This window comes from Trichechus manatus, unplaced genomic scaffold (assembly GCF_000243295.1).
Source record: "Trichechus manatus latirostris isolate Lorelei unplaced genomic scaffold, TriManLat1.0 scaffold00330, whole genome shotgun sequence".
Taxonomy (NCBI): domain Eukaryota; kingdom Metazoa; phylum Chordata; class Mammalia; order Sirenia; family Trichechidae; genus Trichechus; species Trichechus manatus.
In genome coordinates this window covers 524537-552453 of record NW_004444266.1, presented here as the reverse complement: position 1 = coordinate 552453, position 27917 = coordinate 524537, and the positions used below count along the sequence as shown (strand labels likewise).

General features: G+C 36.6%; 2 protein-coding genes across 5 annotated transcripts in view; one reads left to right on the top strand and one right to left on the bottom strand.

Moving 5' to 3' along the window:
- The window catches only part of ANGPT2 (angiopoietin 2), a 64259-nt gene extending 37340 nt beyond the window's left edge, over positions 1-26919 (top strand). Inside the window, exons 3-9 of the mRNA XM_012559843.2 lie at positions 487-608; positions 3905-4137; positions 11110-11240; positions 17179-17280; positions 17824-17990; positions 22029-22159; positions 25724-26919. Coding sequence (XP_012415297.1) covers positions 487-608; positions 3905-4137; positions 11110-11240; positions 17179-17280; positions 17824-17990; positions 22029-22159; positions 25724-25884 — 1047 coding nt within the window. The 3' untranslated portion in view covers positions 25885-26919. The remainder of the gene's footprint in view (positions 1-486; positions 609-3904; positions 4138-11109; positions 11241-17178; positions 17281-17823; positions 17991-22028; positions 22160-25723) is intronic.
- The window catches only part of MCPH1 (microcephalin 1), a 287857-nt gene that overhangs the window by 129054 nt on the left and 130886 nt on the right, over positions 1-27917 (bottom strand). The window contains exon 13 of one of the 4 annotated variants that reach the window (XM_023725578.1): positions 19486-19527. The exons of the other annotated variants lie outside the window; for them this stretch is intronic. Within the exon in view, the coding sequence (XP_023581346.1) occupies positions 19501-19527 (27 nt within the window). The 3' untranslated portion in view covers positions 19486-19500. Of the gene's footprint in view, positions 1-19485; positions 19528-27917 lie in introns of those variants that run through there. 4 annotated transcript variants of the gene reach the window in all.

The following is a 27917-nucleotide window of genomic DNA, read 5'->3' as shown; positions in this document are numbered from 1 at the left end:
CAGAAAGAGACGGAGTTATATCTGTACACAATGGAAGCATGTGTATTCTAATCTCTTTGTTTTAATTTACTGACAGACAAATACGAGAACAGCATTTGTTTTGAGCAGAGGGAAACGCTTATTCATTCATGAACAATTTCAGAGACATTACATATGACTATCTTCCCATTTGCCTCACTGTGTGAAAAGAAATGACAAAATATGAAAGAACTAAAAAAAAAAAACATATTATCTGACACAAACATCATTGTCTAGACTATTAAACACTTCCCAAAATAAAGGTATGGTGAAAAAAAATTAATATGCTCTGATGGGACACAGGACATGAAGCCTCTTCTGAAAAGGTAATACATGCCAAAATAAGATAGTTAGGTAAATGAATAACTTTTCAGTTATGTTTTCTCATAATTCAGAGAATTTAATTGACAGTAAGTTATATCTAATTAAAAATAACTTGATAAAATAATTTCATTTTGTTACTTTTAGGTATTAAATCAGACAACAAGACTTGAACTTCAGCTTCTGGAACATTCCCTTTCTACAAACAAATTGGAAAAACAGATTTTGGATCAGACCAGTGAAATAAACAAATTGCAAGATAAGAACAGGTAATAAAAGTACAAAAAAACAATAATACCAAACTGTATACTTCCCAGATCTGAAAACCTACCTCACATAATTATTATTTATAAGCATAGCTTCCAAAAGTGCTGACTTTCTTAACATGAGTTTAAGAGTTAGAAACCTGTGACAAAAAGGTATGGAGGGAATTTAGGAAAAACATTAAAATGGCGATAGAACGTCTAATATAGTCCTCCATCTTATTTTTCATTTCTGGCCCCTTAAAGATTTTTTTACAGGGATCCTCCAATATTATGCATGTAATTCTATTAACAACCAGTGCTAGTGCTTGAAGTAAAAGGACTACTGGCCTAGGCATTTTAGTATTAACTTGACCAAGTTTCTTTGTGTTTGGGGACTTAGTTTTTTCCAATGCAAAATTATCTATGGTAGGTAAAATACACTTACAGGGTAAAGTAATATATAACTGAAAGCAAGTTTCATTACACAACATTTACTCTTAAATATATGATAAAATAAAAATATAAAGTTAATAATAATACATAATAAATATTTTGTCAATATTTAAATACAGCACAGAAAAACCTCAATACGAAAAATACAAAAAAAATCATAGGGGATAGGTAACGATTGTTTTTATAGGTTACTTCCAGTCTGGAACCTCTGAGGCTTTTTCACTCTACCACAGCGCTCATAATGAAATCCTATTGCCCACATTTCTTCTTCAGTGAAACAGTGGTCTTCAGATACATTCTATGTGATAACTTTCAATTACAAACCTTAAGTTATCACAAGGGCATATTTTCCTCAATGGATGTTATCATATAAAATGTCGTAGAATTAACATGTTTGGTGAAGATATTCCTAGGTTTACAATTTTAATTTATTGGTGCAAAGGCCATCAAAACACCTGCAGTTTTAACATTTTGAGACTATGACTCATAATGGTTTCATCTCTGATTTTTCCCAAAAATCTTAAAAATCACATTGTACATAGTAGGTGTTCAATAAATCTGTTAAAAGAATTCATTAACGAATAAAAGAAAGGTAAGATGTGACCCAAGCCCAACCCTGAGTAGTCTGTTACCACCGTTCTGTGAAATGTGGATGCTGATTTCACATATTTTTGTGCCACGTGAAAGTAAATGCAAAGGGATTCAGTAGGATTAAATGCCTAGTCCGAGTTTTCCTCATCAAACAAGTGGAGAGAATGTATTTTCTCTGCCCTCAAGATGTACCCCAAAACTTCTAACGGCTTATAAATTATATTTCACTAGTTCTTAATCTCTGTAAGACTAACAGAGGCTGTGGTATTTGTTGTTGTTGGGAGCTGTGAAGTCGATTCTGGCTCATAGCGACCCCACAGAACAGAGCAGAACTGCACCATAGGGCTTTCTTGGCTGTATTCTTTACAACAGGTCGTCAGGTCTTTCTCCTTGGTTGGTGGCCTCAAAATAATTCTGAAACATAAAGTGCCATCACTGTTATAACGCATTACTGAAGAGAGAGCGACTTATCGGTGACTCAAAAAAGGCACTATGACGAAGTCTTCCTTTAAAGTGAAATTTAACAGGGAGAATCTTCATTTCTACCAAACTCTAGACGAGAAGAAAAATTTCAGAGATAGGATTTGACACTTTGCTCACTGCTTTGCCATCTTTGTTTCTCCATCTGGGGGTTTTATTTACTGATCTTATACAAACAGAATGAAGATTTTGAAGGGACTTTGGTTGCTCTCTTCTGTCGACTTTTCAGAGAAAGCCTCTTATGTGCTGAGCAATGTAGTGACAAAGAAGCAAGAGTTACTGTCAAATGCCAGACTGTCCAACTTTGCTCCTGCGCCTTATTTTAAAAGGTCTGCCAAGGACATTTACTGTGTGTGTCTTTAAGTGTGTTCCTGGGAAGCAGTTAACATTGTTAAGTGTTTGGCACACACATAGACTTGGAAACATTTTCTCTAGCTTAGCAGACAGGAATCAAGTAAAATTACTGCATTTTTAGTTGATCGTATTTATACTAAAATATGTTTATAAATTGAAACTAAAAAAAAAACCATAAAACCATTAATAAAACCTTCTAGAAATCATACAGCGTAAATTTATCAGCTATTAAATATAATTTTTAGAAAGCTTTTAAATGGGCTAGCTCACATTTTAAGTAGTAAGTAGTAAGTATGTGATAATGCAGGTTAAATTTGTTAGAGAAGAAAGGGGTCTAAATTAAAAGAAACTGTTAGATTTTAGAGTCAGAAAGATCTGGGTTTGAATTCTGCCTCTGTCCCCTGCTGTGAGTGACTTCAGGCATGCGATTTAATGTCTCTAGGTTTCAATCAGGAGCCCTGGTGGTGCAGTGGTTAAAACACTCAACTGCTAATCAGAAGGTCAGAGGTTCAAATCCACCACTCTCTCTGAGGGAGAAAGATGTGGCAGTCTGCTTCCATAAAGATTACAGCCTTGGAAACCCTATGGGGCAGTTCTACTCTGTCCTATATGGTCTCTATGAGCAGAATTTATTTGACAGCAATGGGTTTAGGTTTCAATTTCCTAACTGGAAATGGAGAAAATAACATTGATATTAATTATAACTAACATTTTACCAAGTGCTACTGTGTGTCAGGAACTAGTCTAAACATACACATTTATTTACATATTTATTCCTCAGACCAACCCCATGAAGTAGGTAGTAGTATTATCCCCACTTTACAGATGAGGAAATTGATGCACAGAATGATTAAGTAAATTGCCTGAAGTCACAGGGCTACTAAGCCAGAATTTGAACCTAGGCAAAGTAGTTACCTCCTTCACAGAGAAATATTTGTCACACAGCATTAAAACATTAGCTGTTATTATTATTAGGATTAATATTAAAATGCATATAATTTAGGAGAAAGCAAAAATTCTACCCAAAGGTCCAGCCTAACTCAAACATTCCCTTCTCAAAAACCGCACTCAGTGAGCCACAGCTTGAAACAGTATCAGTCCTTTTTCTGACCCCTTACAGCACCTAATGTTTGTAGCACTCATGTGCCACTTACCATAGTCCAGACTGAGATATCTTTTTTGTGTGTACATTGGTGTGTATAAAATGTATACACAAACACCTACACAGATGTATACCTTTTCAGCAAGTTTGATTTTCTTTATAGCTGTGGAAGCACCTTGTTACTTTATAACTCCCATAACATCTTAAAAAAGTACCTCAGAGAAGTAGAAACTCAATAAAATAATTCATTAGAATTATGAAAATGATTAGATTTCTATACAGCACTTGGCTTTGCTGATAACCAGAACACTGTCCAGTAACAATTATTTTCCTTTACAAGTTTCCTGGAGAAGAAAGTCCTAGACATGGAAGACAAGCATGTAGTTCAACTACGATCCATAAAAGAAGAGAAAGATCAGCTCCAGGTGTTAGTATCCAAGCAAAATTCCATTATTGAAGAGCTAGAGAGACAACTGGTGACCGCCACCGCGAACAATTCAGTTCTCCAAAAGCAGCAACATGATCTGATGGAGACAGTCCATAATTTGTTGTCTCTGATGTCGACATCAAACTGTAAGTAAAGTTCACCTATTTCTTCCTCAGTTTTAACAGCCTTTGGTCTGTGAAACTCTCAAAGTCCTAAAAAATTGATCATCTTTCAGAAAAGGCACTTTTTTCTTGATATATTCACTAGAAAAGCATACAGGGTCTCAATATAGAATCAATTAAAAAGAAACAGGAGAAGGGGGGAAATGAGAAAGAGAAAATAAGCCAATGTCTTAGAAGTTTCTAACGCTGGCGAGCATATCCATTTTCTAGTATTTAAACTGCATTTGTTTACTTATGTTAGTTTATGTTTATTTATTTTAGTTAACTATTATGTGGCAAAACACCCCAAAAATACTTCTGATTCACAAGCAGGAAAGAGCCTACTTTGAGTTGGCTCCATCACTTACTGGATGCAGGAGGCTGAGGAAGTCACTAAACCATAGGGGATCTTAGTTTATTTTTTAAATGGGAACAATAATACGAGACCCATAAGATTATTATGAAGAGTAAATGAGATAATACCTACATGTGTCTTGTAGAAAATTGGCACCAAAGAAAAGTTAGTCATCTTCAACCCTTACATCCTTAAATATATTTGCCTTCTTTATTATTATTATTTTACCTTTCAACTTCTCTTAAATATTAAAAAAAAAAAAAGATGCATTTTCAGTCATGAACTAGAGACGTGATGTACACTGTTATGGCATTTTTATTTAAGTTCTTTTTTTATACAAATTGGGTCGAGTTCTTAACTATGATTTATTTCATAATGTCATTTTAAGTTGTATTCTTTTGACATAGATATACTTTGCATACTAATGATGTAGAAATATTCATCACTTCCATAAGAAATATGCTGTCTTCACATTTTTCTTAAGCCATGCGGTTATTTCAGCCTTTCACTTTCTCAATTTTAATAAAAAAACACAGTTTCTACTAAAACAAGTAAGCAAACAAAAAAAGTAGACCAATCTTGATGGTAAGTGACAGATTAGACACTAGCCAGTTCACAACATATGCCTTCTAACTAGAATTTGACTCTCTTATAATTTAGAAGGATCCTTGGTGGTGCAGTGGTTAAGAGCTCAGCTGCTAACCAAAAGGTCGGCAATTCAAATCCACCAGCCACTCCTTGGAAACCCTGTGGGGCAGTTCTACTCTGTCCTATAGGGTCACTATGAGTTGGAATCAACTTGACGGCAACAGGTTTGATTTTTTTGGTTTATAATTTAGAAAAATCATATTTTTTTTACATCCATAGAAAAAGAAAAGACAATCATCTGATGTTGTCTAGTGGGGCCAAGAGAGTATGAGGTGCAGCTTTGAAGAGCCACAGTAGAGAAAATCAAGTGGCTTAGATCCTGGCAGAAAAAATGGGCACATAGGACTTTTCTCTTCCCCCAAGTGCCTTGGGTGTGACTGAAGATGTGATCTCTGTCTACCTGTGATACCCATCCACACCATCTGGTCCATAGAAACCTATGCTTTGGTAGGTCTTTAAAAGAAAATATAAATCAATAGTTCCAAAAAAATTATATATATAAATGTATACGCAGTTGTTGTTGTGTGCCGTCTTGTTGATTCCATCTCAGAGCAACCCTACACATATCCCGACTCAGAGCGACCTTGTATATATTCCAACTCATAGTGCCAAGTTATTTGGTTAGCAGCCGAGCTCTTAACCATTGCGTCACCAGGGCTTTATATGTCTGTGTGTGTGTGTGTGTGTGTGTGTGTGTGTGTGTGTAGCATAATAGGAAGTCTAAATGCTGAGAAAAAGATAAAACTTCTTTTTTATTGTTGTAGTTTAAGTGAAAGTTTACAATTCAAGTTAGTCTCTCATACAAAAATTTTTACATACATTGTTATGTGACCCTAATTGCTCTCCGTATACTGTGACAGCACACTTCTCCTTTCCACCCCTGATTTCCCATGTCCATTCAACCAGCTCCTGACCCTCTCTGCCTTCTCATCTCACCTCTGGACAGAAGCTGCCCATTTAGTCTCATGTATCTATTTGAGCTAAGAAGCACACTCTTCACGAGTATCATTTTATGTCCCATAGTCCAGTCTAATCTGCCTGAAGAGTTGGCCTTGGGAACTGTTTTAGTTCTGGGTTGACAGAGAGGCCGGAGCCTTGCATTCTGGGGTTCCTCCAGTCTCAGTCAGACCATTAAGTCTGGTCATTTTACTAGAATTTGAGTTCTGCACCCCATTTTTCTCCTGCTCCATCAGGGACTCTCTGCTGTGTTCCCTGTCAGGGCAGTCATTGGTGGTAGCTGGGTACCATCTATTCTTCTTCTCTCAGGCTGATGAAGTCTCCGGTCTATGTGGCCCTTTGTGTTTCTTGGTCAAATACTTTCCTTGTGTCTTTAGTGTTCTACATTCTCCTTTACTCCAGGTGGTTGGGACCAATTGATGCAGAAAAAGATAACACTTTTAAGGAATTTCATAGCCCTAGAATTTTTAGGGTCCCTGGGTGGTACAAATGGTTTGCACTAGACTGCTGACCTAAAGGCTGACGGTTTGAATTCATCCAGCAGTACCATGAAAGACAGGTCTTGTGGTCTGCTTCTGTTAACATTACAGTCAAGAAAACCCTATGGATCAGTTTTACTCTGTAACACATGGGGTTGCCATGAGTCAGAATTAACTCAACAGCAACCAACAATCACAACAGAATTTTTAGAGTTAGAGGAAGAATTTCAAAGACACAGGTAAATGCACAAAATGTTCCTCTTTAAGACAAATTGTATGATACAGTTGCTAAAAATACAAAGAATACTAAATGTCTTCACTCAATATTCTGCAGAAAATTAAAGACTTGGCCTCAGATACACAAAAAGAAAGGAGAAAAAACACACCATGACCTAGGGATGATAATGGCCTGCAGGGCTATGCAATGCAGCCATCTTATAGGTAACACTGTTTTTAAGGACATTCTTTTTTTGTTTTTTTACATTTCTGTGTTTATTTCTGTGAACTTTTTGCAGGTAAATTGTATTTTTTTCATCTTTAGATTCTCAGTGTCTAAACTATAAAAGGATTCTACAGTGTTGCTTTTTAAAAAATGAGCTTTTACAATATACCTAATACAGGTAGCCTCCGACTTACGATGGGTTCTGTTCTGACAACTCCGTCATAAGTCAGTTCTGATGTAAGTCAAATATCTCTTTTTTTTAGTTTATGTTATTATTATTATTTAGTTTTTATTTTTAATTGTGTTTTAGGTAAATGTTTACAGCTCCAGTTAGTTTCTCATACAAAAATTCATACACACATTTTTATGTGACCCTTGTTGCTCTCCCTATAATGTGACCACATATTCCTCCTTTCCACCCTTGATTTCCCCTGTCCATTCAACCAGCTCCTATCGCTTTCTGCCTTCTAATCTCGCCTCCAGACAGGAGCTGCCCATTTAGTCTCGTGTATCTACTTGAACTAAGAAGCACATTCTCCACGAATATCATTTTATGTCTTATAGTCTAGTCTATACTTTGTCTGAAGAGTTGGCCTCAAGAATGGTTTTAGTTCTGGGTTAACAGAGAGTCCCGGGGCCATGTCTTCTGGGTTTCCTCCAGTTTCAGTCAGACCATTAAATCTCATCTTTTTACTACAATTTGAGTTCTGCACCCCACTTTTCTCTCATGCCGTCAGGGACTCTCTGTTGTGTTCCCTGTCAGGGCAGTCACTGGTGGTAGCTGGGCACTGTCTAGTTCTTCTGGTGTCAGGCTGATGGAGACTCTGGTCTTTGTGGCCCCTTTTGTCTCCTCCACTAATACTTTCCTTGTGTCTTTGGTATTCTTCATTCTTCTTCGCTTCAGATGGGTTGGAACCAACTGATGCATCTTAGATGGCCGCTCGCTAGCTTTTAAGACCCCAAACGCCACTCATCGAAGTAGGATGCAGAACATTTTCTTAATAAACTTTGTTATGCCAACTGACCTAGATGTCCCCTGAAACCATGGTCCCAAGACTCCTGCACCTGCTACACTGTCCCTCGAAGTGTCTGGTTGTGTTCAAGAAACTTCTTAGCTTTTGGTTTAGTCCAGTGGTGCTGACTTCCCTGTATCATGTGTTGTCCTCCCCTTCACCTAAGATAATTCCTGTCTACTATTTAGTTAGTGAATTCTCCTCTCCCTCCCCACCCTTGTAACCATCAGAGAATGTTTTCTTCTGTGTTTAAACCTTTTCTTGAGTTCTTATAATAGTGGTCTCATACAATATTTGTCCTTTTGCGATTGACTAATTTTACTCAGCATAACACCTTCCGGATTCATCCATGTTATGAGATGTTTCATGGATTCATCGTTCTTTATTGTTGCATAGTATTCCATTGTGTGAATATACCATAATTTGTTTATCCATTCATCTGTTGATGGGCACCTAGGTTGTTTCCATCTTTTTGCTATTGTGAACAGTGCTGCAATGAACATGGATGTGCGTATATCTATTCATGTGATGGCTCTTATTTCTCTAGGATATAATCCAAGGAGTGGGATTGCTGGATCATATGGTACTTCTATGTCTAGCTTTTTAAGGAAGCACCAAATCGATTTCCAAAGTGGTTGTACCATTTTACATTCCCGCCAGCAGTGTATAAGTGTTCCAGTCTCTCCACAACTTCTCCAACATTTATTATTTTGTGTTTTTTGGATTAATGCTAGCCTTGCTGGGGTGAGACGGTATCTCATTGTAGTTTTGATTTGCATTTCTCTAATGGCTAATGATCGTGAGCATTTCTTCAGGTATCTGTTGGCCGCCTGAATGTCTTCTTTGGTGAAGTGCCTGTTCATATCCTTTGCCCATTTTTTAAATGGGTTGTTTTTTCCTGGTTGAAGTTTTGCAGTATCTTTTAGATTTTAGAGATTAGACTCTGATTGGATATGTCGTAGTCAAAAATTTTTTCCCAGTCTGTACGTTGTCTTTTTACTCTTTGGGTGAAGTCTTTTGATGAGCATAAATGTTTGATTTTTAGGAGCTCCCAGTTACTTAGTTTCTCTTCTGGAGTTTGTGCATCGTTAGTTATGTTTTGTATTCTGTTTTTGCCATGTATTAGGGCTCCTACCGTTGTCCCTATTTTTTCTTCCATGATCTTTATCATTTTAGATTTTATATTTAGGTCTTGGATCCACTTTGAGTTCGTTTCTTGTTTCAGTTTTTTGCAGATGGATATCCAGTTATGACAGCACTATTTGTTAAAGAGATGGTCTTTTCCCCTTTAATAGACTTTGGGCCTTTGTCAAATATTAGCTGCTCATAGGTGGTTGAATTTATGTCAGGATTCTCAATTCTGTTCCATTGGTCTATATATCTGTTGTTATACCAGTACCAGGCTGTTTCGACTACCATGGCAGTATAATAGTTTCTGAAATCAAGTAGTGAGAGGCCTCCCACTTTGTTCCTCAATAATGCTTTCCTTATCCGGGGCCTCTTCCCCTCGATATGAAGTTGGTGAGTTGTTTCTCCATCTCATTAAAAAATGTTGTTGGAATTTGGATCGATATTGCACTGTACCTGTAGATCGCTTTGGGTGGAACTGACATTTTCACAATGTTGAGTCTTCCTATCCATGAGCAATTCATGTTTTTCCACTTATGTAGGTCTCTTGGTTTCTTGCAGTAGTGTCTTGTAGTTTTCATTGTATAGGTCTTTTATGTCTCTGGTTAGATTTATTCCTAAGTATTTTATCTTCTTGGGGGCTATTGTAAATGGTATTGATTTGGTGATTTCCTCTTCGAAGTTCTCTTTGTTGGTGTAGAGGAATCCAACTGATTTTTGTATGCTTATTGTGTATCCTGATACTTTTGCTGAAATCTTCTATTGGTTCCAGTAGTTTTCTTGTACATTCTTTCAGGTTTTCTGTGTATAAGATCATATCATATGCCAATAGAGATACTTTGACTTCTTCCTTACCTATTTGGATGCCCTTTACTTCTTTTTCTAGCCTAATTGCTCTGGTTAGGACCTCCAGCACAATGTTGAATAAGAGTGGTGATAGAAGACATCCTTGTCTGGTTCCTGTTCTCAAGGGGAAAGCTTTATTATGTTGAGGAATTTCCCTTCTATTCTTATTTTGCTGAGAGTTTTTATCATAAATAGGTGTTGGATTTTGTCAAATGCCTTTTCTGTATCAATTGATAAGATCATGTGGTTCTTGTCTTTTGTTTTATTTATGTGATGGATTACATTAATTGTTTGTCTAATGTTGAACCATCCCTGCATACCTGGTATGAATCCCACTTGGTCATGGTGAATTATTTTTTTGATATGTTGTTGAATTCTATTGGCTAGAATTTTGTTGAGGATTTTTGCCTGCATGTTCATGAGGGATATTGGTCTGCAATTTTCTTTTTTTGTGGTGTCTTTACCTGGTTTTGGTATCAAGGTTATGCTAGCTTCATAGAATGAGTTAGGGAGTATTCCATCCTCTTCTATGCTCTGAAATACCTTTAGTAGTAGTGGTGTTAACTCTTCTCTGAAAGTTTGGTAGAATTCTCCAGTGAAACTGTCAGGGCCAGGGATTTTTTTTTGTTGGGAGTTTTTTAATTACCTTTTCAATCTCTTCTTTTGTTATAGGTTTATTTAGTTGTTATACCTCTAATTGTGTTAGTTTAGGTAGGTAGTGTGTTTCTAGAAATTTGTAAGGACATTCTTTTTTTATTATTCTATAATAGGTTTATTCAATTCTACTCAAGATGGAAAATTTATAAAAAGTAGTAGTTTATTATAGCTGATTGTGAAGTACTTGCATTATATTTAATTGACAGTAAAAAAGGAAGTATGGACGATTAGTAATATCTTTGATAATTAACAGGAAAACAAGTTTAAAAAGTAACTTTTTTGGAAAGGCTAGGAAACTGGCTTATTCTTTTGCTTATTATAAGAATTCAAATGTAATAAAAGGAGGCTTAATCAATAAATGACTGAGTCAGGAAATATCAAATTTCTATCTTTTCATGAACACCATTTAAATGCTTTACTATTTTTTATAAGCAGCTAAGAACTCCTTTGTTGCTAAAGAAGAACAAATCATTTTCAGAGACTGTGCTGAAGCATTCAAATCAGGACTTACGACTAATGGCATCTACACATTAACATTTCCCAATTCCACAGAAGAGATTAAGGTAAGGCACTTGTCTCCCATTTTTAACTCCCCTGACTTTAACCAGGTCATTTTAGAAGCTGAGGAACTTACAGAGTATATCTAACACACCACAGATCTTGCCCCAACTTCACTCAATGAAAGCAACAAACATTTAATGAATGTCTACCTCACATAAAGTATTTGCCAAGGGTTCTAAGTTCAATCTTTGTGCACAGAATATTGGCCTTATCTACTAATGATATACAAATATCTGTCCTCTCTTCCACAGGAAATACAGTCTTCTCGCATTTTGTTTGTTTTCTTTGAAGTGCCAGGCTTATCCATTGGATTTTAAAGAAAATATCTCCCAAATACTCAAGTTTCAATAACCTTAGTTTGCCTGTCAACCGTTCTTTTAAGTAACAATGGTATTCCATGAAAAAAATAAAATAAAAATGACTAGTTCACCTTGTAACTAAAACAATCACACAAGACTTCTTCCTTGAAACAACCATTGTACGTTAGTATGCAGAAGTGATTTATACATATTTCCCATTTCATTACACAGAACATTAAAAAGCCATGTACTCAACCGTAGGGGTTTACAAAGGAAATCATTTTTCTTGCTTTGTCAAAGACATCCTGAAGTGAAATTGGCCTTTCTTTTTAATGGTGAGTTTGTGACACGAAGACTATGAGGACTACTAGTACAGTTGGGTACCACTGCCTTAATTCATGCAGCTTTTACCCACCTCTGCTTTTGTACCATCAGCACAGTGACATCTCAGTGCAACCATGAAAACAGTTTGATCATGTGGACTTAATGGAAGGGTCTCAGGGACGTTCAGGAACCTACAGGCCACACTATGAAAATCGCTGGCATAGGCTATTCTTTACCTCATCTGATATAGTCTGAAAGACTTAAAATGCCTCGTCAAAGATACGGAGTTTATGTCAAAGTGTATAATCGATCACTGCATGTAGTGAATACACAACCAGAACTTATTAGGAGAAGCTAGGATGTAGCTTAACTCAATTTTTCTTATTTATTCTAGATTTCTCAGGGAATATTTCTCCTGAAACTGCTTTTGTGAGACACTGAGCTCTAGATAAGGGAAAAAAAAACAAAAACAAAAACAAAAAACACTCTTCCGAGAATATTTCAATGTGGCTTCTCTTCATAGTTTTGATAGGACAATGTAATATGAAATCCAGTGTGAAATGTTAAAATATATAAAGGATGACCAAAACCAAAAAAATTCCCGTTGCCGTCGAGCCGATTCCGACTCATAGCAACCTTATAGGACAGAGTAGACCTGCCCCATAGGGTTTCCAAGGAGCCAATGGTGGATTTGAACTGTCGACCTTTTGGTTAGCAGACGAGCTCTTAATCACTGCGCCACCAGGACTCCATAAAAGATGACAGTATATAGTCAATGTCTATATATATGCTTGCATATTAAATCAAAGTAAAGACCTATAGTAAAGGCACTGAGTACTGTATCAAAATGGAAATTTCCGAGGACCTTAGAGGTATTATGTTTTTTGCGCTCACTGTTATCGTCAGTACTTAACATGGCATCAGAGAAAACATTTTAAAAACACGAATTAAGGGTTTAAAAATTACGCTATTCAAGATAATGGTTTCCAAAGACATCTTTCTAATTCATTCGTGTTTCTTTAAATGAACCTTGAAAATCAAGTAATGTCCCCAGTGCTCCAGCAGCGGTCAAGGGGGGGGAGGGAAAACCATCACAACAAAAAAGCATCTGTCACAGGTGAAAAAGCAACCAACCGTCCCCTTTGTGACGTTGTTTTCATGAAAATTCTTTGTTTGCTATACTATTATCTGTGGTGTAGTGATAAGGGGAGCAGTAGCCACAAGAGGGGGAGGACAGAGGATATAGTCAAATGTGCATCCCACCGAGCAAATCCAGGAGCATCACTAAGCAAGCACAGATTGGCCTCACGCTGTTGTATACAAGTCTTTCTGAAAGCAACGATCCCGCCCCAGTATACTAACTATACCAACCCAATGGCTTAACTGAAGAGTTCTGCAGAAAGGTGAAAATATATAGAACACTAGGATTATGAGTGTCAGCTCAAGGTTTCACACATTAGGATTTATATTCCTTTTAAACATTTGCAGTAAAAAGAATTTATTTACACAGCAGGGAATAATAATCTTTTAAAACCTCAACTTTCTCATTCTAAAATAAACGTTCTAGATTAAGTTACCTCGAAATTCCCTTCCAGATTTTATATGCTATAATTCACTATCTGACCTAGGGAGGGAAAGTCAGATGGGCTTGGGTTTAAATTCCAGCTCTGCCAATCTGTGAGTCTGGGCAAATCATTCAGTCTTTCTGAGCCGTGGCTTCCTGATCTGCACCATGACCGTAATGCCTCCAGCCTTACAGTGCTACTTTGTGGCGGGGATAACGCACATACAGCCCCAAGTATAGGACTCGGTACTTAGCGTGCATTCAGTAAACGGCGGTTATCATCATTCTGACTGCCCCTGAAACTACAAGACAATTTCTCTTCATGGCAGTTTACTCCATTTTGCCCTGTTTCTTCTAACTCAAGACAAGAATGCTCAATAGATCTTTGGCAGACCTTTTCCCAAAGGCCGAAATATTTCAACTTTATTTAAAAAAACACTGCAGATGGCATTTATTACAAGCATCAGAGTATGCTTTTGCTAGTTAGAGACATAATAATAGTTCCCTTCCCTTAATATAACAGGATATCTGACTCCTAATTTTTATCTGTTTGCTGTTTAATCAATCATTTAACTATGGCCTCAGAGTTGAAGCGTAACGTTTAAAGCAAGCATTATTTGTTGAAAAACATCAAGCTTTATAGCAAGATGTTGAACCATGCAACAATGTGCTAATCAAAAGTATTAACTGCCCTCAGGTTTGCTGTATTTGGAGTGCTTGAAGTCTTTGGCATTATTTGATGACTTCTGCTTTTCTGATCCTGATATAATCTATTTCATCATCTCATTCAATACCTCTTGGCTATGTGGATAACTTATTTGAAAACTGTCTTTCTCTGAAAGTTTTATGATCCAATTGACCATAATATTTAGTTTTTATCAATCTGTTCTTTTTTAAATCTGGACAAAGTATTAAAAAGCTATTCTAATAAACTTATCACTGTCACAAATAAGTCAAAGAGAATAGGGATGGTTCAGATTATTTATGCACTACCAAAAAAACCCATTGCCGTCAAGTGGATTCTGACTCACCCTGTAGGACAGAGTAGAACTGCTCCATAGCGTATCCAAGGAGCAGCTGGTGGATTCAAACTGCCGACCTTTGGGAGAGCAGCCACAGCTCTTAACCACTGCACCCACCAGGGCTCCGCCTTTATGCACTGGCAGTGAAGAAAGCAAAACTCAGCCATTTGAAAGTCTTGACTCTGATTTCCATAACAAGATAAACTCACCGACCTAGTAAGGACATGCATTTAAATATCAGTAACTTCACAATGGTGATTTTGGCATTGAAGAATGAAATATCCTTGGAACAAGGAGAATCTGTTGCCATCCAGTCGATCAGACTTACGGCGACCTCTTGTGTGTCAGAGTAGAACTGCACTCCATAGCATTTTCATTGGCTGTAATCTTACAGAAGTAGATCACCAGGCCATTCTTCAATGGAACTACTGGGTGGATTTGAAAGCACCAACCTTTGGGTTCGTAACCGAGTGCAAACTATTTACGCCACCAAGGGATCCTTAGGAACAAGAACACTTTCACTAAAAACATCGATTCTTTCAACTTACCAGTAGGCCATTTTAAGCTCCAGAAGAACTAGCTTCTATGTATACTCATGAATCCTACCAAACCCAATGCAGGTTATTTATCTAGTTTAGTAAATAGATTTTTTTAAAAGACACAGTGACAGAAGTGAGCAGCATTGACCATTTTGTGGACCACAGGCAAATAAGAGGCAGTATTATTCATGAACTGATTTCCAATTTGGAGCTGTGCTAAGGGACTTCTGCCCTGTTAACAAAAGGGCCAAGTTTCTTTGTTTTCGGCAGCATGGTATAGTAGAAAAAACAGGACACGGTTTGGAATTAGAGAGATCTTGTTCAAACCATATACACCACTTAATAGCTACACGACTGATCAAATCAATCTAACTTTACTAAATCATTTCTTCTCTCAAAGATGCAGAATTATAGCATCCCAGCAGAGTTGCTGTGAGATTAGAGATAACATATGTAAAGTACCTAGCACAGTGCTTGGAACAGCATGATGTGTAGCAATGATGACAAAGATAATTAATAATAACACTAATATCAATACAGAGTGATAATAAGAGGCTACCTTAAACTGATCCATTTTATTATTATTTAATAAATATAATTTTCTCTATCTTTCCAAACATAAGGCTCACTGGAGAAAGTAATAAATGGTCAAAGTGACTTCATGGGGAGAGTCTGAGAACAGAGGTAGAGAGAAGTCCACTGGAAACCAGGAAGTGGGGGCCTAACCACCAGCTCTCTAATTTTATTAGCAAGGAGACATCAGGCAATCAGCTTAACTTCTTTGGGTTCCTGTTTCCTCATACGTAAAATGAAAGAATAGGGTTAGGTGCTCTCTTAGTTCTCTTTTAGACCTAATTCTCTAGGGTTCTAACTATTAAATACAGAATACTTTGCATTTAAATTTACCCTGCCAAAATTATCTCCATTTTTCTCAAAAAGACTATGGAAAATTCCAAATCAACACCATTAAAAAAGATAAACGAAGCAAAAAAAAAATATATAAAATTAGGTCTGAACCTTAACACTAACATTTAGTACCTTGTATGCTGTAGGGAAATTATCTTACTTTCTGGAATGCTTTTTCACTCTACTATAATCTCATTATTTAAAACTATTTATGTAATCTATTTTCAGGGGGTTTTAATTTCATAATAAAACTCCAGCTGAGTTGAAATTGAGCATGCATAGTCTTAGTCCAAGAAAAAAATTTGTGCTCTGAACAAAGTTTAAACTTACTGAGCCAGTTTAAAAGCAAAAATAAGGAGCTGGGAAGAGAAATACCGTGGGCAGTAAGCAAAGTGCAAAGAAGCCTGAACTCACAATCTGTAGGGTAAGCTGCTAGGTGAGGCTCAGGTCACACATATCATACTGGGTACAGAATCTCAAGTCCCCGTACTGAACGATGAACAGAGAAATCTGGTTTTTATTCCAGTAGAGGGATCCTAAACAGCTCCATAGCATAAGAACATAACAGGAGTCTTAGAGACCATACAATGAAAGAGTAACCCTTTTATATAGCTCTCAGCAGAGCTTGATAGAGACCAGCCTGGTGAAAGGTTTTCAGGGTTGATGTTTTCTATAGGTGGGAGATGTGAGGTTAGGGGCTAATATGTTAAGATGTCCTTGGGTGGCGCAAACAGTTAAGTGCTCGATGACCAGCCAAAAGGTTGGCGGTTTGAACCCACCCAGCGGCACTTCAGAAGACAGGCTGGTGATCTGCTTCTGAACGGTCACAATCTTGAAAACCCTGTGGAACAACTGTACTCTCCACACACGGGGTTACCACAAATAGGAACTGAGTCAATGGCAACTAACAACTAGAACAACATGTCAAGATGTCCCATTCTCAATGAATCTCTAAGGAACAGCAATCTTTGGGTCAGCAGTTGAGGTGAGTCTTACACTGAAACTGATGACCCCAGGAAGTATGGAAGAAAGTCCTGTTTTCATCAGCACGTCATATTAAATACTGTATTGTTGTTTATTTTTTATTATCATTTTAAATTCATGTTTTTCAATGTATTTAAAACCTACTGTTTCTTAGAAGACCAGAAATAATTTCCCTCATTCCTTATTCCAGAAAACCCTATCTTATTGTAGTAGTCTTATTATAGGTGTCTAGAGTCGTCTTCTTTCTGTTACTTAAGACAAAGACTTAAGACGCTGCTGTTTCCCACTCTTCCTACTGACAGGCTTACTGTGACATGGAGACAAGCGGAGGTGGGTGGACGGTTATTCAGCGACGTGAAGACGGCAGTGTTGATTTTCAGAGGACTTGGAAAGAATATAAAGTGGTACGGATATCCCTTAAATCATCTGAAAATACATGATTTTCTTTGTGCAAATGAATTTTCAAGATCTGCAGAACCTTAAGCACAAACCTTAAGCTAACCAATTACTTCTGACATCATTTTTTATTAAAGAGTTCTTTGAAGTTGGTGTTTTTGTCTTCTTATTAAAGAACTGCCATGTCTATGTAATATAAACTATATATTAAAACAAAGACATGGAAGTATTCTGCTTGTTTTTTAAGGCACGTTCAGCAATTGTTGGTAAGGCAACCGTTTCATAATGCTTAACACATCTGTAAACTTAGCTATTTCTACTGATGGTTTCCATTACTCTAATACTAACTTTCTTCCAGTAACAGCTTAATTTCTTAAAAGTGACCTTTTTAATCTGTTCTCCTATGTGAAAGAACTCAAATTATTACATTATAAGAAGTTATTCCTGCTGAAAATTTTCATAGTTATTCAATCTAAATTGATGGAATGTTGATTTCAAATACTCAAAGAAAAAATAAATCAAGTAACTGAATTTTACAACTTGGATTACAGGGATTTGGTAACCCTTCAGGAGAGTACTGGCTAGGAAATGAACTTGTTTCCCAACTGACCAATCAGCAGCGTTATGTGCTGAAAATACACCTCAAAGACTGGGAAGGGAATGAGGCATACTCACTGTATGAGCACTTCTATCTCTCAAGCGAAGAATTCAATTACAGGTAAGTAAATAATATGCAATTGAAAAAATTTAAAAGATTGGCTGGGTCATTATTCCAGAAAGTGAAAACCGTATTACATTAATCAGGACTTAACTTACTGTTTGAATACTTTGAATGAAAAAATATTTGTTTCTTTGAGTTATTACTGTCTTTAGGTAAGTTTCTCTAGTTCTAAAATTCTAAATTTTGTTATAACATTAAAACATTAATAGAAACGAAACCTTATGAGAACAAAGATTTTTGTCTGTTGGGTTTGATGTAGTATCCTCAAAGTCTGGACGAACCCTACCCAGAGATAACAGGCATTAAATACTATTTTTAGAAAAATAAATATTACATTTCCCTGTTACTATACATCATGTCAATATCATAACAGAGTTTACTGTGACTTATTTTCTTTCCTTTACAACTGTAAAAGCTGAATTTATCTTTTATCAGTTTAAACATATTGGTTGGGTTCAATTCCAAGGTTAGAATTAGTTATTAAATTTAAAAATGGCAGAATTAGATGGGATGGTTAGTCAGTCAACTCCTCTACTCTCTGTTACGGAAAGTAAACTAAATTCACAGCACTCTTAGTATCTGCCTTGTTCTCGCCCATTTGATAAGCAATAAGCTTGAACGTTCTAAGAATAACATGGGCAACCTTGACGAGGAATGTACTTTCTGGCTGTGTAACTCCATAAGAGTAGAGACAGGGAAAAGCAAAGGAATGGAAAGACCAGCACGATCTACTGCGTTACGATAAGTGTGATAAAGCCAAACACATATACACTATAATATAAAGAACACACAGCTACTCATATACACATATGCAATAGTAGGGACAAAGGGAGAAGGGAGACTATGAGTCGGTGGCAACAAAGGGATTGGTCTGAGAAGATGTGACAGAATGGATAAGTTACCAAGATAGTTTTGAAGGAGTTTACAGAGCACAGACTGGTGATGTTTGGTGATCATATGGCACACATCATTAAATACCCACTGTGAGGTCAGAAATAAGTCGAACAAAGTTCAGTAGGAACATCACAGAAACATGTCATCATTTGGCCTAAAATACCATCTAAATCTCATGGATGATCAACTCAGACCCTCTGCTCAGTAGAAATTCCAAGATCTGAATAGCTGGGAAAATAAACATTAGTTTAAGCTCCTAAAGTTGGCTTCCTAGGAGAGGGTCACAAATGGACAGCTCAGAAAAACTGCTGAAGTCAAAGAGCCTGAACAGCTACCTGAGAACTAGACCACATCAGCATGTCCTACTTTATAAAAGATCTTAAACAGAAGCATGATCCAAAAGAGAAAATTTACAAGCAGCACTGATATCACTAAAAAAAATCACTGAAACATACTCTATCAATTCTCATTTTAGAAATAGCAGGGCTCGCTTAGAAAGGCAATAACTGAGAAGAAAGAAAAGAAAGGTGTTTGTACCTCACTGTGGTTCCAACTTACTCCAAAAAGATCAAAACTTCAATGAATGTTGAGACACAGGTGGACTGTCATTGTTTTACTGCCAAGTTAAATATTTTTTCAACTGGCAACAGTTAGGCGTCAACAAAAGTGGAGTTAAAAAAAAGAAGAAGAAACAAAAATTAAGAATTAGAATGTCTGTATAAGAAGATTTTGCAAAATGGGTCATTACCCTTGTACACTGACATTATAAAAATATCTTAAATTGTGATGATTTTTAATGGATACTTCCTTCAGAAATGCAATCGATTTTGGGATATGCCATTAAAAAAACCCACTGGTTTAAAGCTTAGTTTAATTTACTTGGCAATATAAAAAAGAAGTATGACAGCTAAAAATTATTATCCCAATAAAACACAATGTTAATGTGATAAAATAATTTTGATTTGACTAAACTTTTACTAACTAAAATGTTTCAGAATGCTAATTTTATGTAGAAGCTAAGTGGTTTTTTTCTTAAAAATGTCCCTTAAATGTTGGAAAACTGAAAAATGTATGTTGTAAGAAACGGATAAATGCATCGGTAATTCTTTTTAATAAAACTAGGAATAAAATGGGCCATCTTCACATACATTCTGGCAGTGATATACAAACACAAGATTTAATTATTAAATGCTGCATTACCTCTTCCTTCACTCCATCACTGTATAAAAGCGACAGATGCCAATTTTAAGCAATCTCAAGAACGCAGCTATTCTTAACAATCGGATATTTTTGAAAAGCACCTTAAAACACTGGGCCATAGAATAGAGGGATCTAAGATTATACAACCTCCCTAACAGAGACTAATAAATAATAGTATTCCCCTTTATTTCGTCTGCCTTTCGGGAGATTTAATGAGTTCCATGAGTTCTGAAATCGTTCAAAAGGAATAGCAGAGTTAAAAGGAGGAAACACAAGGGAAATGGTTAATCTCAATCCTATCTATGATTAATGAGAAGAGGTTGGAAAGAAATTAAAGTGTTTCCAAATATCAAAGATGATTAGAAGTTACTGTATTAATATTTTGCAGCAGGTACTTCGAGACTGGACAGGGCTACAGGGAAGCATGTTGGATAACACTGAAATTCAGTCAAAGCGTTATGGTGAAGTTTCTAGGCTACTATATCTAAAATTTTTTTTTTTAAAAAATCTAAGTCATTAACATGAAAGTTACTTAGGACTGACAATTATTTATGGAATTCCATTTGATACCCATCCCCCATCTTTTCACAACAACTTCCTCAGTAAACAAACACCTCTGTTAAGGGGTATACCAGGGTAGAAACATAACAGAGGAGTTAGATCTATTACAAATTCTAGCTCCACCACTTACTAGTTTTGACTTTGGACAAGGTCGTATCTCTGAACCTCAGTGACTTTATAGATAAAAACAGGGACAGCACCTGCCCTCTTAGGATTGTTACGAGAATTCAGTGCAATAACACCCGTGAAAGTGCCTGGCGCAGCTTGGTTAGCAGACACCTCTCTGCCCTCCTTTGCAACATTAGTTCTTGGAGATCACATTAGTTCCAAGGTAGTGGTTAGCAAATTTTAGCAGGATTTACACAGATGCACATCATTTTTTTGATGTAAAAGTACAATGCTCTTGTCAACAGTGTAGGATTTTGTTCTGCAGGATTCACACCCTCTTCTCATCTGCTTTATCTCTGTTTACGCAACCACACGATCAGGACGTGAAGATTCAGTGCTCCACGGTCCAGGAGTCTGCCACTCTGCATGTTAGCATATTAACATCACATTCTGCACATCCATACCCCATAACATGAAAGCCTGCTCTGATCTGTACTGTACCAATCTGCCAACGGGATTTTTTTGAAGCAGTGACTCTCAAGCACAGTTACGGAAAATTTTAAAAACAAAACATACTTTTTCCTCCCTTTCCTGATATCCTCCTTGCCACACATTTCCTGAGGCAAGGCATATTTTTGCAATATTCTAAAAATATACAATATTATCTAGTGTCTAACTTAATATTACATTTACTCCTTTCTCCAAGTCTAACAGGCTTATTACGCTACAACACAGAAATGAGGCAAAGCAGCTGTAGGGATTTATTTTCTATACTGTTCTGGAGACACTACTCCACATTCAGTGATCATTCCTTGTTGCCCATACCCTGTCCTTCCCTTCTGCCCCTACCCACAGCCAAAAATAATTATGTTTGAAGTTATCCAGTCTTCTTAGAACCCTCATTTTAACAGGTGATGGTGATCGGAGACCTGGAAAGAGGATCCCCTCACAGAGATCATTCTGTGTTGTATTTTCCACACTGTTTATCTGAAAGCAGCAGGAAAATAAATCACAGAGCCCTACAGTCCCTGCTGAAACTTGTACAAGTGATATGCACTGAAAGTTTTATGAAAACATTCCTCTTTGTCTAAGGATTTGATAAGTTGGTTCCTGTTTATACCAGTGCAAATACTTTGTTCAGAGTACGTATCTGTACACTAACCAGGACAGAATCCAGATTCTATAGAAAGGAATTCTTCATTATAAAGTTTTTCACTATAGTCAATCAATAATCCAAGACAATTACATTTTGTTTTCTTTGCGTGCTTACAGGATCCACCTTAAAGGACTTACGGGGACAGCCGGCAAAATAAGCAGCATAAGCCAACCAGGGAACGACTTTAGCACGAAGGACGCAGACAACGACAAATGTATTTGCAAATGTTCACAAATGCTGACAGGAGGTAGGACTGCATTTCTCACTTTTCCTGTCTGTATCGGTAAGGAAGGATTTCAGAGAGTAAAACACTGGCAATCTGGATTTCAGAATGTGATTGGTGATAATACCCAATGTTTTCATAGACAGACATACTAGCTTGATGTAGGTAAATCTGCTTTCCACGTTTTTAGATTTAAGTTTCATGCAAGAACGACACTGAGCTAGTACATTAGCAGGTCAGCTGCGCTCCTCAGGAGCCGCCCCTGGCCAGGTCAGCTGCGGTCTTTAGGAGCCACCCCCCTGGCCAAAAGGGACGTCTGACATTCAGCGAACTCTCCTGATTGGTGCTTGTTGAACATCAACGGTCAGAGAGATGGTTTAATTTCATTTTGCTTTATTAAAAAGATTTAAAAAAATCAAAATGGCAAACAGAACAGTGACTTAGATTCACTACTACGGAAACATTTCCAATGAACAATTTTTTGTTCAAACATGAAATACTGCATTGTCTCATTAGGAAAAAAAAAGACTTTTTAAAGAATTTCATTAATATATAAACCAAATCAAACCACTGCTGTCAAGTTGATTCCGACTCATAGTGACCCTATAGGACAGGGTAGAACAGCCCCATAAGGTTTCCAAGGTTGTAAATCTTTATGGAAACAGACTGCCACATCTTCCTCCTGCTGAGCAGTTGGTGGGTTAGAACCTTCGAACTTTCAGCTAGCAGCTGAGTGCTTAATCACCGTGCCACCAGGGCTTCTTCATTCATATATAGCAAGCATTTATAAATACGAAGGACCTAATTAACTTGCATTGTTAGGGAATCGAATTAAAATAAGTGATTAGTCACTTTAGATCAAAGCCTTTCTTTTTAGGTTTTTTTTGTTTTCTACCTTTGATATCAGATTGCTTTAACAATGAAAACGGAAATCAGACTCTCAAGGCAAAGCTTGTTGTAACAGTTACTTGAAATGGCTACATGGGTATTCAGAAACATTTTAGAGTTCATTGCAAGAAACCAACCGCTAGAAAACTTATTCTGATTTTTTAAAGTTTAGAAACTGAGTAACGGGAATGAGTTGTAGTGACTGAGACAAGGAAACGGCCTGACAAATGCTGTCAAGAGAGATCTTGAAAACGGCGAAGATTTAAAACAGCGACAATAACTCTGCCAATATTGCAAACTGAATACAAAGACAAACAGTACATTGGCAGGGTTTAATTTGTAGAGACCATAAACTATATTATCAAAAATTAATTTCAGGAAAACCAAAAGAGCGAGCCATGGTCAATATATTTTATGAATAGAAGACACTGAATTAGCAAGTAAAAGATGTAAAGCTTATAGAGTATTTGTTTCAGTTAATAGTTTACAGTCAAAAGGAAGATATAAAAACAATTTAAAATTGAGTAATTCTCAATTAACTTCAAGCAATACTGAAAGAACTAGATTCCATTAAAAAAAAAAACCCATCATATGGTTCATTAGAGAACATAATTACTATTTGGTAACACAGGTCTTTCCTATTAGCTATAAATACTTCAGTGAGATAAAGATATTATCTTGATTTTATGAAGGCTACTTGTCTTCCTCATCCTACCATAATAATCCTTTTCAAAGCCAACTAAAAGGGTGGAAAGGGTGGGCTACCTAATATACCTGATCATTTTTTTCCTGTTTGCCATTCCCATACACTGAACTCAGCTGTCTATTTCAGAGGGTGGTGGTTTTCAGACCACCCGTATATTATGAACTACTCAAGAGAGCAGGAGAATCGAATTAATAGCCAAGGAAACATATATTTATTTACTCAAATCAAGATTTAGGGTCTGAGAATGGAACTGAAAAAGAGACTTGAAAGAAGAAAAGGCAGCCCAAGAGAGACAATGGAGAGTTCTTGACTGTAAAAGGGTCAAATTCCAACCAGTGATCTGGACCATAGATACACCACCCTAACGATCCACTAGATTTTTGCATCGACGGTAATTCTATGATTAAGTCAAACAACTGGCTCCAGAATGGACAAGTCTATAAATCTATAACATAGATTGCTTAAACATTTTAAAGGACGATGAGTAACATACACAAACTACTTATTCAATGTACATTAATCTAAATCAATTAAGTTGTGGAGCTGTTATCATTGGGAAGGAATTTAGGAACGGACAAAACAATTGGCAATGACAGTGCAATGTGTAAACACAATAACTATATTTTTTACATTTGAAATTTTAAAAAAGAATTAAAACTTCACAGATACAGCCAAAGCTGCTGTACCAGTACTGCTCCCTTCCGTCTCCTGAGGTAACTAGTGAACTGAGTTTCATCTACATTCTTTGTTTCTTTAGCTACATATATAAATATCAGTACATGCAATCTCTTTAAAATATATCTAAAAATGGTATTATACTGTACATTTTCCCTTCAACATAATGTTTCTGAGATATACTAAGATAAATGCTGCAGATTTAAGTCATTCCTTCCTCTCATAATCCCAAGGCATCTGACATTCTCCTGCTTTTAAGGGTGCTGAAACCTCAAGGCCTCCTCAACAAGGTATATATGGGCCAGCATTCCCTCACCTTACCTGCTGTGTGCCCTTCTGACCCCAGGGCTTTAGCTTAGTGAGCTCATCACTCTAGCTTTAAATTACCTTTTGTCCCTGGAACTTAGAGACTTCTCTTTTTATCTTGCTCCACCAAGTACTTAAAATTGTGGGTTATATTTTAATCAGAATATTTTTTTTTTTTTTGGTAGAGAGAGGGAAGCCTGAATTAGTCCAGTCTGCCATGCTGCTGGAACCAGAAACTAGCCCTGACCCATATGATAGTCATCAAACTATTTTTCAATTTTTTTACTCATCCATACTTTTACTCGTGCAGTAAAAACCCATTGCCACTGAGTCGATTCTGACCCTATAGGACAGAGTAGAACTGCCCCATATATTTTCCAAGGAGCACTTGGTGGATTCGAACTGCCGACCTTTTGGTTAGCAGCCATAGCTCTTAACAACTACGCCACCAGGGTTTCCTAATCATGCAGTATGCTCACCAAATCAGGACTGTGGAAGATGGCTTACCTGTTCATGTATAGAGAAGACTGGACTTTATACACAGTACAAGTGATGGAGAGTAAGTAGGGCTGGTAAAAACCTTTGCCCTAATGGAACTATGATTTAATCTGTGTGAAGCTGGAAAGCCATAGTTCTCATCTGTCAATGCAGCATATTATATATTCATCAATATTTACATATGCCTACTTTAAATGCATACGATGTAACTAAAAGATTAGCTGAATATCTTTAACTCCAGGGTGTGAGTCCCCGGGTGTCACAAGCAGTTAAGCACTCTACTACTAGCTGAAAGGTTGGCGGTTCTAACCCACTCAGAGGCACCTTGGAAGACAGGCCTGCGAATCTGCTTGCGAAAGGTTACGGCCTTGAAAACCCTGTGGAGCAGTTCTACTCTGCACACGTGAGGTTGCCATGAGTCGGAATCAACTCAAAGGCAACTTACAACAACAAGTGGTAAGCTAGTTAGTATTATCTAGTTCTTAATTCCTTCTGTATTTATTTTACTTTCACAGGCTGGTGGTTTGATGCGTGTGGACCTTCCAACTTGAACGGAATGTACTACCCACAAAGGCAGAACACAAATAAATTCAATGGTATTAAGTGGTACTACTGGAAAGGATCAGGTTACTCACTCAAAGCCACGACTATGATGATCCGACCAGCCACCTTCTAAATGCTTGTGCACATCTAACGAATGGTGTATTGCACTGTTTTCAAAGATTTAATCCCAAAGCACTGAAAGACCAGCTGCGTGCTGTCTCCTTTTCCACCTCAGACAACCTGCGCTTGGGGGCTAAAGGAATCAGTGGGCTCCAAATGAGAACATGGGAATCTTCATCACTTAACAAATGAAAGCACAACCGAAACAAAAAGACCTGCCTGCTAACATGATGTGGTAGAACACCTGTGCGGAAAACAAATCTAAGGTTGAGAATTAGACTGACAATTACACATCCTGTTGTCACGACCAAGAAGGTGCGAGTTGATCAGTAAATAACTGGAAAACCAAACACTTGTGTAACATAGTACAGATCATCTTGGAATTGCATTCTGCTGAGCACTGTTTATAGACTGTGTAAATATCCACGTCCTGAATTCAGCATCACTATCATAATTAAAAGGAAGAAAAAGGCATTTTTAAAATTCTCTATGCCATACAATATATATTCAGGGATATTCTGAGAAGTGGTTATTAGCAGTTGAACATTTGGAGAAGGGAAAACATAGTTAATGCGTTTCAACTTCTATTAGGTGCTTAAAACTTTTATCTTGAAAAACATGTATTTACATATGTGTTGACAGCTTAGTTTTAAGTTAATGCCCAAATATATATTTCAAGTTTATACGGTGAAAACTTCCAGGATCCCAAAAATTATCAATAGAAAACATGTCGTTTTACTTTATATGAAGATTGTACTATTTTTTTTTCTACCTGGCTGTTAAATATAAAGGTATTTTTAGTAATTAAATATAACTTATTAGGTGAGATGACTATGTTTTACTTTTTTTGATAATACTTACAAGATTTGTAACTTGGTTCTGAAACAACTGGATTGTGCCTCATGACAAAGAAATATCTGATTTTTAATTATGAAGAAAATTATATGACAGAGACTTTCCTATCTTATATTCCTGTTCCAAGTCAGAGGTGATTTTTCTCTACTAGTAAGATGTATTTTAGAGAACTAGGCTACGGTTTAATTTGTGGTTGAGAAAAACCTATTTAAAATACTCACAAAGCTGTATTTCTCAAGCTAGATTCACCTCTAATGTTATTAAAGGAAAAATAATTTGCCCTAATATGATTATTTTTTATGTTTATTAACAAAATAAAAAAAAGTTTTGGAGTAAAAAAAAATCTAATTTTTATGGTATATTCAACTGTTTACAGAAGATTTTAAGAATATGGTTTTAAGCTCAGTACTGTAAAACCTAAACCCCCCGAGTTTTAACTCCTTTGGAAGTATTCATAGTTCAATTAATAATAACTCATACTTTTGTAAAGCTTTATAATTTAGAAGCAATTTCTCATATATTTGTTTTAGAAACAGCTGCTAGGAAGCTTAGAGCCCAATTTGCAACCAATATTTACCTCATAGCTGTCTTCATCTTTTACTGTTCTGCCATTATTTTTTCTTTACTCCGATTTTCTCATCTAATTTATTTCATCCCTACATTCCCACCAGACTTAGTTTTAGAACTTACATGTTGCTACATACTTTGAGTCAATTTATGGACTCTGGAGGATTCCAGGCACTTTGCTTTTTTCCACCATGTTGCACTTTCCCAACAAGTATACTAATTGAGCAAAGAAACTCCTCATCTGAGAACAGTCTTCCCTATTATATTTAAGAAGGTTTCATAAACTCAACAGAGGTACCACAGCTTTGTATCGAGTTAAAAAATGACACAGACTGATAGTGGAATGGTAAGAACAGGAAAAATTGGCAAACACTTACTTAAAATATATTAATTCCCTAAATGTTCAATGTAGGCGGGTAAAACGAATTTCAAAGACAAATTTCATTAAGTTATTCAAAGTTATACATAAAGCCTATCTGTCATTATTTGCAGTAGTTATATTATATAAAGTCCCCATGAGTATTGGATTAGCGAATACCAAAGCAGCCTTGTTCGACCTCAGCTGTTTTGTGCATATATATGTTTGTGAACGCTGGTCAAAGTGCAGTGAGTATTTTAAGTAAA